General features: G+C 32.3%; 1 protein-coding gene across 6 annotated transcripts in view; it reads right to left on the reverse strand.

Moving 5' to 3' along the window:
• Positions 1 to 17,046, reverse strand: part of LOC144855530 (putative receptor-type tyrosine-protein phosphatase mosPTP-1) — a 42,261-nt gene that overhangs the window by 19,959 nt on the left and 5,256 nt on the right. For all 6 annotated transcript variants that reach the window (XM_078713422.1, XM_078713420.1, XM_078713424.1 and 3 more), the window contains exons 3-11: positions 13,408 to 13,740; positions 12,882 to 13,002; positions 12,327 to 12,505; positions 11,453 to 11,634; positions 10,879 to 11,020; positions 10,362 to 10,547; positions 5,854 to 5,949; positions 3,020 to 3,334; positions 1,580 to 1,739 (exon numbers count right to left, since the gene is read on the reverse strand). In XM_078713422.1, coding sequence (XP_078569548.1) covers positions 1,580 to 1,739; positions 3,020 to 3,334; positions 5,854 to 5,949; positions 10,362 to 10,547; positions 10,879 to 11,020; positions 11,453 to 11,634; positions 12,327 to 12,505; positions 12,882 to 13,002; positions 13,408 to 13,740 — 1,714 coding nt within the window. The remainder of the gene's footprint in view (positions 1 to 1,579; positions 1,740 to 3,019; positions 3,335 to 5,853; positions 5,950 to 10,361; positions 10,548 to 10,878; positions 11,021 to 11,452; positions 11,635 to 12,326; positions 12,506 to 12,881; positions 13,003 to 13,407; positions 13,741 to 17,046) is intronic.

The following is a 17,046-nucleotide window of genomic DNA, read 5'->3' on the forward strand; positions in this document are numbered from 1 at the left end:
TTTGGCATAATGTTATACAGTACAGACCACATTGAAGAAATCATAAGATATCTTAGTTCTATTTATAACTGTAAATCCTTAATCCCAAAGGGATATCTCTACCAGATGATGCTGCAGAAACCATTATACACATTATAGAACTGATTCCTTTATGATTCATTATATGAATGCGAGTATTTAGAAATCTGTAGATAGCTTGTAGTTAAAATAAGTTTAGAAGAAAGTGTGATACAGGTACAAGATGCTGTCCTATCTAAAAGTATTATCGTCCTGAATTAAATAAAGTTTGTTATTGAGAAATCTGTTTTCTAATCTTTGATTCTGAAAAAAAAATAATCATGCAATTGTAAATTTCTTAAGGTTAATAGAGAAAGAGAGCAAGCAAAACCAAAAAGTTAAATTCAGGTATAAAAACAAGGAATGCATGACCTCTGACATGAATAAACTGTGAAGGATGATGGGAAATCAAACATGTTAATAATACATGCCAGAATTTTTTTATGCAAATTTGACTTTTTTTCATTTTCAGTTTTTTTCTTTACCTGTAAATAACTTTCATGATTTTCCTTCGAGCATGGTCTGATAATCTACAGAGAATATATAATCGATCAATCAATCAATAACTAATCGATCAATCAATCAATAACTAATCGATCAATAAATCAACTAATGAAATCAATAAACTTTTTTTAAAATCTAATATCAATATCATGCGCTCTAAACTATTCAATCAAAAATCCAATAAGTCAATCAGGTATCCAAGGACGTGCTATGAAGGACACCCTCATTGGGTGTGGAGAAAAGAACATACAAACAATTTGAAAACAAGTCTCATGCATTCACAATGCAATATCAATGTTAATCCTTCCCACCATGCATTGTTAATATTTCAAATACAGATAATATTAGTTATAGTTAAATTTGAAAGTAGTTCAATATTGATATTAATAATGAACATTTGTTGCAAAGATTAAAAAGTTAATGGCGTCAAAGGTCGAGCAAGTTCATTCAATTTTGTCCAAATACTCGCAATCTTGTTAAGATGCTAAATACCGGTATAAAAAGTACCTTCTTAAAATTCTAAAGAACCTAATAATAAACTGGAAATGCCTCTGGAAAAATTCCTGAATCATATTAAATAAATCCTCAAAGGAATAGCCAGAACTAAATAAAAATATTGAAAAAAACAAACAAATCTTAATTGAATATAAAACAATAATAATTGGTATTAAAAACTGTGTACAATTATACCCATCTGTCAGATTAAATTTGCAAATTGTAGAAACATGTATATTTTGACATAGTTTAACCATAAAGCAATAAAATTAGATTTTTATATGTCCATCGTTCAACCCAATGTGACACCTTGTCTGCTAGTTCTTCCTTTATTTACCATAAACATTGATATTAGGAAATGAACAATGTTCTATGAATGAACTCAAAATAGACAATTTTAAAATATACAGTACTATCTACTAACCTGTGCATATAGTAAAAGCCTAAAAATACTAACCTGTGCATATAGTAAATGCCTAAAAATACTAACCGTTGCATATAGTAAAAGCCTCAAAATACTAACCTGTGCATATAGTAAATGCCTAATACCACAATGATGACTATAATAAAGAGAAAGACAAATATCAATCCAACAGCTAGGCCAACATTGCCGTCTGATGAGTTATCATTCAACTGCCCTGTGATGGTTGTCATCATCATGGTAGGGTTTGGGTTCTGTGTAGCTAAAAAAAGAAAACAAAAAATACACCATAAAATAACGTTTTTATCATTTCCAACAGGTGAAAACTTAAACTGGGCATAATTTGGGTGTAAACCACCCACTAAAATGTTCTCAAAAGCTGTCGAAATGGATTAAAAACAGCAGAAACGGGTCAAAATTCACACCCTTTACAGTTACGTCCTTTGTTTAACACTGTCAATAATTAGTAAGGTTGTTAAACATCCAATGTGACTCCTGACAGGCTGTTAACCAGATCCTAAACGCCACCATATCTGAACAATTTCCAAACTTGTTTTTGTTGCGTTATCTGCATTTTTGTTCTGTTAGCATCGGTTTTTTTATTTTAAAGGAAGTAGAATATGCTTACATTTCACCGAAGTCATTTTAAACTATACTGATTGAAAGTAAGTGAACTTAATGGGGAGGCGATGACAATTGAAGCGGTTTCAATTTGTTTTAAACACAACAACTTTCAGTTTCCTTATGGCATAGATACTTCAACATAATGTAGCTTAATAGTTCATAAATATTTATGTTTTTTAAATAATATATTGTAAATATTTTTCCCTATGGCAGATCAATTTCTTAATGTTTATTTTTTTATTGCTTGAAGGTGTGCATGGCTAAATCAAATGTTTATATAAAGTTTGCACCAAAAGACCTGTTGAGTTTCTCAACGTTTCGATCAAGTTTATTTTTTTCAATAATAGTTTTCTATTTTATTAACAGTTACCATAAAACGTGTATAGTTCATGGGTATGAAATTTGGCAAAAAATAGGAGGGGGGGGGGGGGTGGTGAAGGGATATCATTCAGATTGCATTAATAATATAATGTCTTGTGTTCAATTTGTTCCTATTTTTTTACATGCACTTCAGAGTCAGTATTTATTTTTGCTTTTTCTTTTAAGTTGAGTTATTAGGTAATACAGTTTAACATATTTATACAGGATAAAGTATTCAATTATTAGTAATTTATAAGGGGTGCGCGACGTAGTGACTTACTGATCGTAAGATTGTGGTTCGAATCGCACTCTCGCCGCATTGCTTGTATCCTTAGGCAAGATACCTTACTTACGTTTGCCTCTCTCCACCCAGGTGTATAAATGGGTACCCGGTTAGATCAAGAAACAACTTTGTGCGGATTACTAGCTGCATTATAGGAGTATGTTTCCATCGTGTTTGGTCCAAAAAAATGACTGGGGTAATAATGTGAAGTGCTATTGTTCGCTATATAAAAAACGAATATTATTATTATAGATTATTGCACCTGTATAACTTACCTATAGGCTTTGTAACAGTAAACACTGCTGGAGTTGATTGTTCGCCATCATATGTTTTTGCATCAAAAGTGCTTTCTGTGACCGGAATTATCGTAACAGAATAAGTTTCTTCAGCAGACATATCTTTGTCGATGGCGTGCTCATAGAATTCTGTCGACACCATCGACATGAACGTACCATTGGTCGAAATATCCACACGTTTAAGTTCAACTTTGTACAGTGTGAAATTAACGTAGAAAATGCTGGGTCGATCCCATGTTACTAGAAAAAGGTTTTGAAAAACTTCTACTTTTACATTTTGGGGCTGGCTTGCAGCTAAAAATAAAAGAGAGATGCAAAATTATAGTTAACGTCATGAGGAGATTTCCTGAATGATCAAAATCAAAACGGTACTGGGTTTGGTCTAATATCGTTCCTGCTCCCAAAAGTCATCCATTCATAGAAGCACTGATGAAGAAAGTCTATCCGTGATGACTAATAGAGTGTGGTCCCGGGACATGACTATAATCTTTAACTTTAGTTGATAGAAGATTGAAATGTTTTGTTAGAGATAGAGTATACGATCTTTTATTATATTAGTGTAAAATCAAACATTAATCTGGAACAAGGGGACACTTTCCCGTAAACGAACAAATGAAAATATAGGAATATTACGGTAAACTCCTAATTTAAGGGACAACCCTATTAAAGGGGTACTCCATTGGGTCCCAAAGATGTCCCTTAAAGGGGTTCTACCATAATTCAAAACAGAACCATAGAATGTGATAAATTGGTGAATGTATAAAACATTTAGAGCTCAGTGTGCACTTTAGCATGTTGAGATACAGTTGACTATCTAACAGGAAGTCAAACTAATTATCGCATCCGTTACTATGACGTTACCTAATTGACGTGGGCTTCCATAACGTTAATAATATGTATTTTATTTTGTTCCACTCAGCTGTACATTAATACATCTCCACCTTTTAAAATTGGTAAATCATTTACACAGTAGCCATAATGTTTTAAAAAAGAACGGCTTTTCTCTCTGATTATTTTAAACTCTGTATACACTATCAAACGAGTTGAACAAAAAAAATGTAATTCACCCAAATATGGTACTGGTAGTGATATGCCTAAATATAGTAGTGATATCACATCATCATATCCATATATGGGCACATCACATTTTTGTCTCACAAGTTTGATAGTGTAGACAGAGCTTTATAGTTTTAAATTAGTTTTTTAAACACTGTTGGTCATGTATTAGATCCAGTCAACAGTCATCATTTTGAAGACTATTCAAATTTGGATAGCTCCTTATAAAATTATTTAGTTTTTAAAATGAAACTATATTATAATTATTTTATTCATTACAAAAAACAAACAAGCATTGAGGATGTTATAAACTAAATAATAAATATATAGTAGATAATTATAGCTAATTATTTTGTATTATTTCTAAACTTTTGGTTTCATAATTTCACTAAGTCTCTGGGTCATTTGTTTCCACTTTCAGCCCTGATATTCCTCAACAACCACCACCACCCCCCTCCCCTACTCCCTTTCAATAAAAGATCCTGGCATGATGCCAGAAGAAGGTTTAAACTTTAAACTATTTAGGAACCAACAGATGTTTCTGTGAAAGCAGATACTCAAAGAAGTAAATACTGAAAAATAACTTCTAAAAAAAAATATTCTATGAGCTAACAAAATGAATGCAAACTTTATGTTCTTTACTTAATTAATATTATCTTTTTTTTTTGTTAAAGGCATCAAAGCTGAGATTTGATCTTAAAAATACTGAGCTGAATACTGGATCCAAGAAAGGTACATTCTCTCAACAAATTTATGTAAAAAAATATTGCAAATCTATATATAAATTACTTGCATTCTCCTTTTATGGTGATAATTGTGAAATATGTTTTTTTTTTCATCTGGAAACATGTTTACCTTTCATAGTAAATGATTCATAATTGATCATATCCTAACAATGATTTGGAGTTTCAGTAAAGCAAGTTGATATTAACATAAAGCACCTTTTATACTGGAGTTTCAATAAAGCAAGTTGATATTAACATAAGGCACCTTTTATACTGGAGTTTCAGTAAGGCAAGTTGATATTAAACATAAGGCACCTTTTATACTGGAGTTTCAGTAAAGCAAGTTGATATTAACATAAGGCACCTTTTATACTGGAGTTTCAGTAAAGCAAGTTGATATTAACATAAGGCACCTTTATACTTTAGTTTTTTACCAACCCCGAAACCAGTTCTAGAAGTACCGCGATGGTGTCCGGCGGGGGATAGTTTCACCATGTAGTTTAAGTTCGCTTTATTTGTTGTTAGCCGAAACCATTCAACTCAAATAACAAGAAACGTATTTACTTAGTCAAAGTTGAAACGGACGTCTATATGCTAATTTACACAGACGAGCGGTAACGGTAATATAGAATATATGTTATTCCTTATGACCATTCACACAAAGGGTGGAGCAGACGGATACATACAGATTTTACGTAGGACAAGCTACATGATTTTCCGCTTACAGTTACCGCTCGTCTGTGTTAAATTAGACTTATATCTCTTATTCTCAAGAAGAAAGATGTACCTAAAATATCTATAACTATATGTCTGTTTGCATTTCTGTCTGAGGTAGAATTAACACTCAAAGAAAAATGTCCACCTAGCACATGATATGGAAGTCATGCATCTTTCTTGCAATCTAGTAGGTCTAGTGGTTGTCAGACCACCTCCCAATTCTCTAAATAATCTAGCTAGTTTCCCATATTTTGAGAGATCTCTCTCCCTCGATCTCGTTGAAAAACAAAGTGGTTTAAACAATGATGTACTTACGGCCAGTGTCTGTCTTGGTGTGAAGTATATCTCCTTTTGGTCCAATACCTATTGAATTTCTAGCTGCTGCTGTTAATTCGTATTCTTGGAAAGTTTCTACAAAAAATCAAAACTTGTTGTTAGTACCATACAATTTATGCGATATGGGTCTATTTAAAAGATAGATGAATGCTCTACTAGGTGTAGGAAGTGTACTAACTAATAGCTACCAACTACAAAAGATAGATGAATGCTCTACTAGGTGTAGGAAGTGTACTAACTAATAGCTACCAACTACAATGTTACTGCAAGGTTACCCCTATAGGACTTTAATTCAAATATTTGCTAGAGCCTTAAAGAATTACATTCAAATGATTAGTAATTTTCTGAAATCAATACAGTATCACCAACCAGGAAATATATTCTAAAGTAAAACAAAAAGGGAAACAGAAAATTAGCAATTAAATTTTAAAAATTAAAGTCATTAATGAAATGAGAACAAGCTAATGCATTCAAAGAATTACTGCAATATAAACATGAAGAAAAGAAAAGTCTAATTTATTGTCATATGATAATACTTGTAATAACTCTAGAAATACAATATACTACTTTGAATGATAAATTTGGAAAGTACCGCCCAAAAGCATTTCAAAGAAAATGAAAACCTAAGAATAAACACAAATGTTTGATATTCGCAAAAATTGATTATTTATCTAAATTGATTATTGATCTAAATTGATTATTGATCTAAATTAATTACTGAACTAAATTGATTATTGATCTAAATTGATTATTGATCTAAATTGATTATTGATCTAAATAGATTATTGATCTAAATAGATTATTGATCTAAATTGATTATTGATCTAAATTGATTATTGATTTAAATTGATTATTGATTTAAATTGATTATTGATCTAAATTGAATATTGATCTAAATTGAATCTGCATATTTGCTATATGAATATGTAACAATGAGTATTATGATAGCATTTTCTTATTCTACCCTGGCAAAATGTTCCCTAGATATGAATGATTAAAAAAATAAATGAATTTATTAAAAAAATAAAAACAAGTGACTCATTCTGCTGGCTGTAAAAGCAAAGTTTTTTTTTAAGTGACCCGGATTAGTTATGCACTGGTTTGTCTGAACAAGCAGTATCTAATTAGCCATTTATAATCATTTGATTTCCAATTAATTTATCAGCCATGACTAACTCAAAATGTTTAATGAATATTTACTATTCTGTAATTTCTAAATATTTCCTACATAATTGGAGAGCCAGTGACGTGTAGAAGTCCTGCTTTGGGAGAAATTAAAGAGAGCACACCCTTCCAAGGGAATCTAAGCCATTGTACAGTAGACCACTTCAGCCAAACTAATTGCAAAAGAATTTTTAACTACTATAATAAATTTCTTTGAGGTCCGAAGAACGCTATACTAATGATATGTAATTTTTAGAAATCCAAAATTGCTGCCTGAACTTTATCCTTTAACATTCGACTTCTAGATGGCCTATATGAATATTTTTTGAAGATCTAGAGTGGAATATTGGCCCATGAACTTTCATATTGTAAAATGGTTACAATTTGCAAAGTAATTTGCATATCAAAATAGCAGCCGACTATTTATACTGATCATACTATCTGCTGGTTTTCAACAAATTAAAATGACTAGACTATTGGTTTACTACTAGTACTACATACCACTGGAAATACTTTAAGACGTGACAGCCTACAAATGAGTACCAAACTGTAGTGTTAGGCTTGATATGATTTCTTGTTTAGTTTTTTTGATTAGTTTGTGTTGGCTTGTCTGTTCATCCTTAAGCTCTGTCTACACTATTAAATTTTATGTGACAAAAAAATGTTATGTGCCCATATACGGATGACATGATGATGTTATACCACTAGAATATTTGGTTATATCACTACCATATTTGGGTACATTACACTTGTCAAACTAGTTTGATAGTGTAGACAGAGCATTAGTTTACAGTATACATACAACCTTTAACTTTGTTGGCATACAAAATAGAGAAGTGACTCAGAACACACATTTTAGTCTGAATCAAATTTAAATTGGTATTGTTAGTGACCTCAGCTTCTTTCTGTATCAATTGCTGCATTCATAACAAAATTGATAAAACGACTAAAAGTTTAAAAGTACAACAAAAAATTACTGAGTTGTAAACGACCTTGAATAGAGGATACAGTGTACTGTACAAACATAATGACTCTAGTTATACAATTCTTTCTACTAAAATTATAACAGCATGGTATTATGATAATATTGTCGATCAATTATTATAATGCACATTGTATTTATGTTTGTATTTTACATCTGAATTGTTTACAAAACCATTCACACAACCTATTGTCTGTAACATTTACCTGCTAACATTTTTCCCACACTCCACCAATCTTTTGTGTCCATTTAAAGATTAAAGCTCCGTTCACACTGGAGTAATACTCCTTTTACATCACCTAGCCAACTCCCGAGTTTACACACACAGGGTCGTTGACAACGGCGTTTTGTATGGTGGCCGTGTGTGCGTCAACTCCAGAGTTTTGCTAGGCGATGTAAAAGGGTATAATTGTAATGTTTTTAATGGGTGCATTCGGGCAGATAGCTATCTAGGTTAGTTTTCACTTTGGTGGGAAATAACTTATCTAGGTGTAGGTAAAAATAACTAAGCCTAAACCGGCCCAATGTGCCATAGGGCAACTCAGTGAGCAAGGAACATCCTATCCAATATTATTTTTAACTACTAAGCATTTCAATATTACCTTTTATAAAATGAACGCCAAGGTACGAAGCTAAGACAACACATAATCCAATAATATCTAGCACTGAAGTATTTTATAATTCCTTTAAAATGATTCTCATTGAACCGTGAAGTAGATTCTATACAAATATGAATCTTCATTGACAAAGCACTAATCAGGCATCAATGATAACAGGCTGTGAAAATCCATGTTTGAACTATTTGATTTATTGATGATCACTGAGAAACACCAGTGGGTTTGTTTTCCTACTACCTTTCAATTTGTGACGATCGACCTATGAACGCCATGTTATCATAGTGCGTATTGTGACGCGCTTTTTCAGAAGATTAAAAAAAATGATTTTTGTTATTTAAAATCATGGTTTGTTTACACAATTCACCTGACAGCAGGTTCACCAATATGAATCCTACAAGGCCATTATCCAACAATTCAATCCTGATCTAGTGCCACGGTTAGCCTCAAATGAAACTTACTTTATAAGCACAATAAATTATAAAATAGTTTATCTATCCTGTAATTAGCGAGTTAATCGCTGTTGGATGCGTATGAATTTTTAAAAAAGTTTTGAGTGGTTGTACAAGAACTACAACCTGTACGGTCAGTCGGCAAAATAAAATTATCAAACCTAAAAGAAAGTATTCCTTTCTATTAGAGAGCTCAACTAAACTGTAAGTATGAAACCTAAAGAAAGTATACTACTTTCAAACCTAAAGAAAGTATTGAAAAACATAAAGGAAGTGTTTAACAACATAATCCACTCACTGCTTTGTACAAATATATCAAATGACAGCTATCCAATAATAAAAGCAAATAGTATTCCAATCCGAGTATTAGAATTTACTAACAGTGTTTATAAATTAAAGACATTTAAGACAACTCACCGTTAAAAAAAACATTCACAATTTAAGTTACATTTTCCTACGGCAGGAAATGCTTAGGTCTCAAGATAAGTAAGCTTAGACATAACAGAACATCCTGCATGGAGACTAAACTGGATGTGACCTCACCACTCTTTGATGATGACCTCATTCAGGATGCTTTTGTGAATAGAGGGCGCTGCATTATATTATGCCCTGCTCAGGTTATGGATTGATAGATGGCGCTATAGTTATTATAATTTGATCAGACGATTTTAGGCTACTGAAAGTTTTTGTTGTATACAACAAATTTTGTACCTTACAACAGTCGCACGGCAAGAAAAATTTAATACATTTTTTACACACTCTTCTGCACAAAAAACCAATGGCTTAACATCTCATCCAAAGGGAGAATCATTATAATATCTATTATTATTATCATAAAAAAGACAGCTGTGAATTGTCCCATGGGATTAACTGTATGACTCATTCCTTGGGAATATCCTGATGACTCATGTCTGGAAATAGTGGAATGACCTGAGGTCACTTTAGAAATGTATACTATAGGTCAAGGGACAAGGCTTCTGTACTGAAGGTTCTACATCATGGAAAATGGTTTGGGAGGGAGGGTGCTACAGTATATAAATGTTTTTCTTAAAGTACACAGTACACAGTGTTTAGCATCAATATAATTTCTAACCATTTAATTTAGTATTTATTAAATACAGTAGTATAGAACATAGGTACATACTTTCCGTACTGATTGTAACCACCTAATTTGGATGAAATTTAATCTGTCGCTTGTTGATGCTAAACAACTTGTTAGATAAGTATACTCATCGCTAGCAATGAACGTTTAACCATAGTAAACAAAGTACTTACCTAGGTTATCAATGGTGAAGATCATTTCCTTATTTACTTTGGGTATCCAAATAGTGTCACCCTTTTTTCTATAGTATAACTCATATTCCACGATAATTCCATTGGGGTTAGGAATAGGAAGAACAGCACACACAATTTTAATGTTAGTATAGTAGATTACTTGTACTTTATTTGGTGGTCCAGGCACTGCAAGAAAAAATATAATAAACTATCAAACTAGTTTGACAAAAAAGTGTGATGTGCCCAAATATGGTAGTGATATGCTTAAATATAATAGTGATATGACATTATCGTGTCCATATATGGGCACATCACATTTTCTTGTCACATTTGATAGTGTAGACAGGGCTTTAGATTCAAGTAATCTTTAATTTCCATTGGCCTAAATGTGAACAACATTCAGACAGCATATCTGGAAATTTATTCTGAATATAGACATAAATAGAAGCAATGAGTGCCTTTACTGATGCTAAATGATTCTAACATGAAATCAAACATCATTTGTAACTATACATACATGATTCGAATGTCCTGATAGGCAGAGCAATGCTATATGCTCCAAAGGCAATGCTCTCATCAGCATTGTTCTTCACAGCAACCGAGATGTTGTAGTCTGTTGCCGGCCTTAAATCATCAAGAACTGTTATCTGTTGCAAACTCTTAAGACAAAAAGAAAGAACATTATTAATATTAGATTGTTGTTGTTGCTCTCATGATTCATCGTATCATGATTGCTTAATTTATGGAGAGGGGTGTTCAACTCTGAACTTTATACTCGCTCTTCAAGGAAAATAATACTATTGTTGGTTTATCCAGGTAAGCTAGGCACGAAATAGACTATGTCCTTATGTTACGTCCAAGTGGGAACTACAGTAAGCTCTCATGATCCATTGTATCATGATTGCTAAAATTGCTTGCAGTGTGCATTTATGGAGAGGGGTGTTCAATGAATTTTCTACTTTTCGAGTATATCTCGCTCTTCAAGGAGAATAAGGCTATTGTTGTTTATCCAGGTAAGCAAGGCATGAAATAGACTACATACTTGCGTTGCATCTAAGTGGGAACTAAGCTTATACTACAAGTGAACTAACCGTGTTATTGTATGATACATCTTTAGTAGCTAGCACCATATTACTCATCTCAAAATATATATATTGTACTCTAAAGCCCACCAACACCCCTCTGATGTCATCATCTGGTGCCAACCATGTAAAGTTAGCTGAAGTAGCATCTATAGCGTGTGCCTCAACAACATCTGCTACTGCCAACGGTTCTGCACAAAAAAGGAGAATAGAATAAATATTAAGAAAGTCATGCTTTTAAAGAATTAACCGTCTTTTTTTTACAATAAAAAAGAATATTGTTAATACAATAAAAGTCGAATAAAGGGACACCTTTAGGTCCCAACAAAGTATCCCATAATCAGGGATGTCACCAGCATGTCATGAGTGGTGGTAGGCCTAGCCTTAGGTAGGATATTTAGGCGCCGCCGATTTCAATTAGTGAACAGTACATTGTTAATTTTCATTGTCCATGCGTTTTATAAAGGCGATGACAATGTTGTTTATTAATCCTACGAACCACCCTACGATCGACGCGTTGATAATTATAATAACAATACATCCTATCGTAGTAGTAAGTTACGAACAATAGGCTACGATCTACATGCGTAAATATAGTGGTGGTCGGCGTCATGAAAATGGTGGTCGGAAATTCCGAGTGGTGGACGGGACCGTCCATCGCCGACCACCGTGGTGACATCCCTAAATAGGGTGTTGCCTTGTTCGTTTCACAAGAAAGTATCCGAAATATATATAATATATATATAAATGTAGTAGGTAATATTATGGAACACTTCATCATGTCCATATATGGGCACATCACACTTTTTTTGTCACAATTTGATAGTGTAGACAGAACTTTAAATGATCTAATAAATTATAAACATATTTGACAATGACATACTTCCTGGTTTGGTTCTGATTGGATCAGACACTGGGCTAACTTTTGAGTAGCCATTGAAGAGGGCGGTCACTCTGAACAAGTACTCGGTGTATGGTTCAAGGTCAGTGGCTTTGGCCATTATTGCAGTTGGTCCCTGTCGTTGATTTGTTAGGTTTCTCCATACTGAATTATCAGCTCTCCTGTAAAAAAAACAAAAATTAATATAATTAATTATATTCAAGCATTTTACAAATAAATGCAATTAAGAAATCTTCATCGTTATGAGTTCCCACAATCACCATGTTGATTATCACGGAACTAGTTGGTGTGGTGGCAGTATTCACAGCTGGTTTTACTTTTTTTTTTTTTTTAAATAATTTATTATTATTATTTTTCTTTTTATACTTTTTTGTATTTATTTTTATAAGGGGTGACTTGAATTGACAGGGTTGTCATGCCCAAATTTAGATGTACTATTTAAACGTCTGCCAAAATGGGACAATTTCAACTAAGTCTGATTTGCCTATAGTAAGCACTCAAGTAATGTATACAGGCAATGCTTGGTCATTGACTCACCTGATTTCCACAATAAATCCTCTCAAGACATCAAGACCATTTCCAGGCCCCCACATCACCTGTATTTCATTTGGGGTCACCAGGTTAGCGACCTCTTGTGGTTTAGTTGGTGGTTCAGGATCTACAAAAGATACAATACTTTACCACTTTGTCACAAAATGAAGATAAACAAGAATTGTCATACAATACAGTATATAAGGAATTGTCATACAATATATAAGGAATAAGGTTTATCTCAAATAGTGCGCGACCAATGGTCGGAAGGGTTTGGGAGCAAACGACACGTACGTACGTGATTTGTTGTTTGTACGTACGCGTTGTGACGTTTCCTAACAAACCCTTCCCATCATGCCTTGTGCAATGACATTCCCTGCGAAAATGCAAAAAGCTATTTGCGATAAACTTTTGTCAAAAGATATGGAATTTTCACACAAGCAATTATAAAACCTACAATAAAAAGCTTCAAAAAAATGAAATGAAAATATATCAGTGAATGTGTTAAATAATGTAATGTAATATAAGTTACCTTGAACTACCAAACGAACATGAGTTGTATTACTGAGAGTAGACGTTACATTGTCAACCTCCACGTCACCATACACTTTGCATCCGTACGTCCCGCTGTCCGACAACGTCACTTCTTGAACTCGCAGTTTGTATTCATTGTGTATCTCTATAAAGTACTTGCCCATGTCCATCGACTGCGAATTGACGATCACCGAAGAATCCGAGTCCGTCACGTTTAACCACTCGACGATGGACGTCACCACGGGCAAGATGTTTTTGGCGGCAGGACACGGAAGAAACACATCTTCTCCAATGAATTGTGTCACATTTTCTGCGGTTAACGCATGGATTCCTGGGAATAAATTAATTTTAATTTTAATAACAGTTATAGAAGTGATTCATACATAATGTAAATAAACATTTTTAAAGTTATAAAAATTGATAATACAATATTTAACCTTAACACCTACTACTAATTTGTTCTTTATATTTTAGTAGTACTACTGAAAACTACAAATTATGTGACATTAATTATGTAATTTATAAGCAAAAAAAGTCAAATTGACAATGGGTTTTTGGTTGAATTTTTAATCGTTTATTTTGTCTTTTAATATTTAAGTGAAAACATTTACTTTTTTTTCTACGGAAGTGATTAACTTTATCAAAACTGCAAAATGTCCTATTTAAATATTAATTAATTGTTCATGTTTTAGGGGACAGTAAATGTCTGGAATATTTTATAAAATGGAAATGCAATGAACTTTATGATGATGTCACTTTAAATTATTATTAATATTATAATTTCATTCTGCAATTACATTACCAGCATACTGTAGATATCCAGAATAAAATTACAATTAGTATAAATATTAACATGTCGTACTACAATGTTCACAATGTTACAATTATCTCGCAATAATGTAATGTTCATTTCACAACATGAGTCATCATCCAGAAATGTCAAAGGTCATAGAGAAATGTCAAAGGTTATTTGATACAATAGATTACGCAAAAAAACTATGAAAATCAATTAAAAATACATTTTCATTACGGTGACATGATGATATTTCAATAAGCATTCAATTAATGATCAATAAACAGCGGTTTAAGGACAGGTTACATCAAGGCATATGAAAAATATAATTAAAAATTGTCGTTCATATTCCATATTAAAATTAAGTAATTAATATTGAATTACAGTTAATTAATTGTTTATAAACTTTACAATTTTGCAGAAAAATGTATATTTAGCCTACGTGTGCTTTGCTAAGATTGTCTCCAACTATTGTGGATTCGCGCTACTCCAATATTTTCGAGCGCTCGTGAACGTGAACTCATTTTCATGATCTCTGAATTATGCAATTTTTTATTTTGAAACTACTGTAATTTTTCTGAAAAAAACCACAAAGAACTAAAATTTGGAGGAGGAGTTTGGAATATGGATACCAACGCTTTGTGATTTGCCAAATCAATTTTACTAACAGCAGGCAATACCAAGAAATAGTATAATTATGCTATCACACAATGTAATCTAGTGCAGTAGATAGGCCAAGTGATTTACATTAACACCAAGATTGCTATTTTAATATTCATTAAGTATATTCATTTTCTTTCTCTACAAACTGGTTCAGACAACATGAGTGAAATAATAATTGCATTTTCTTCGCTTGTCAGTAAAATTTGGATACAGAAACATTTTATTATTAGACTGACATTAGAAATACGAATTTCCAGAAATACATACTGTACAATGTACAGTATTGTACATTGTGTGTGGTAAACCTTGTGTGTACTAGGCTTGGACCATGGTTGGTCAATAATGATTTAACTGTGTATAGCAGGATATTACAGGGTATACATTAAAACTATATAAAAACACCAACAGTATATTATGAGTCATAATACAACAAAGTATACAATAGTTGTTTGTATTGTCTAAGCACAAGATAACCCTCTTATTACAACATACAAAGGGACAGTCTATTGTCTATAACAAGTTGCAAAACACAATGCATCAAGTCAAAAATGTAAACCATGGAGCCCGCAGTATTAATATTAGATTAAACATTGTGTTTTATTTAGCAATTTTAAAATACTGTGTTCATCATGGTAATTGCAGTTGAATATTTTTTTTCATATTTATTTTATTTCTTTTTATTTTCAAAAGGTTTCTAGAGACAAACAAAAAACACAAAGGCATTAAAAAACACTTAGATAATATTAATAACAAATAAATTAAATATTTGTGAAGTATTTACATAAAATTACAAATCAAACTTGGTGAGATTTAATGCTATGATTCACACTGTGTAAATACCACAAAAACACATAAAACAATTTAACCAATTATACTCCATAAATCAGCAACGAGATATAAAATGACTCAGGATTTATGCAGAGAGCGTAGAGTGCGCAGTAAATTGTGTATTCGTCATTTATTCACGTTGGTAGTAGATATACTGTAGTGAATTGCTATTATGTCTACTACTTATATTGCTAACGTAACCACTGAGTCATCGTCGTAACATTACCAGCCGTAGAGTTCTTAAACGCAAAAATGTAATCCTTAGAAAATCAATATTTGTGATGAGTGTATGCTGGATACTTTGTATGTGAGCAAGAAAGCAAGATAATATAAATTTCATTACATATTCAAAAGTGACTATTTCAGCACATGAATTAACACTTGTGCAAGCAAGAATCAATTCATCATTTTAAATGCCACTTTTTAGTTAAAAATGCACGTTTGAAACATTTTATGGAGAATTTACATCACTAATGACAGTACATCACCATCATAATAATAATTCATGGATTAATGTACAGTAATTGTGCTGGGGAGAAAAGGGAAATATTGTCAAATATACCCTTTAATATAATTTTGCTTGATTTACCTTTTGACCAGTATGGTGAACTTCTTCCGAACTTCTTGCCTCAATTTTGTTTAGCCTAGGTCAAAAGTTGTTATTTTCAACCCGTCTGAACAGGCCCTTAGATTTTAATCCATTATATGACAGCTTGTTGATATGCCCTTCACTTTTCCCCATGGTTACCCTTCAATTTACAATTACTCAATAACTTAAGTTCACTCATAAGAAACATTCTTAAGAAATGGATTACAAGACAACACGGCAAATCTTTAAGAAAGATTTTTCGTTTTACTAATAAATTATAATAATAATCCAGAATATCTCAACGTGACTCAGTGTCTTATTACTTAAAGGTAATGACAATTTGCTAACATAACATCTTACTGTTCAGCGTCGGTTGTCTACTGAATTTTGGTACCCTTTTTTAAAGCCCAAATAACTAACACCATGCTATTGAAGTGGTTACCCCTATCATTGTCATAATGTCACAATTATTATTTTTATATGTTTGTTGTATTGATTTTGTATCTGTTTGTTGTCTATATATTCATTTTAAGAATGCACTGTGTACAGACGTGTGCCACCGTTGTAAGGTGTAGCTTCAATAAATATTATATATACAGTAATGGTACAGTCCATAATGGGTAGGTATTGTCCTAGTGGTTATTGTCCATTCACATCAAAGTACATTGTTGATTATTGTATGTAATGTAATAATTCAACATTTATTAGTTTCTATCAATGGTAAAAGCAATACAATAAAAAGAGTGGTAATTTTATAATCAGAC

Source organism: Antedon bifida, chromosome 11 (assembly GCF_963402885.1).
Source record: "Antedon bifida chromosome 11, ecAntBifi1.1, whole genome shotgun sequence".
Lineage (NCBI taxonomy): Eukaryota > Metazoa > Echinodermata > Crinoidea > Comatulida > Antedonidae > Antedon > Antedon bifida.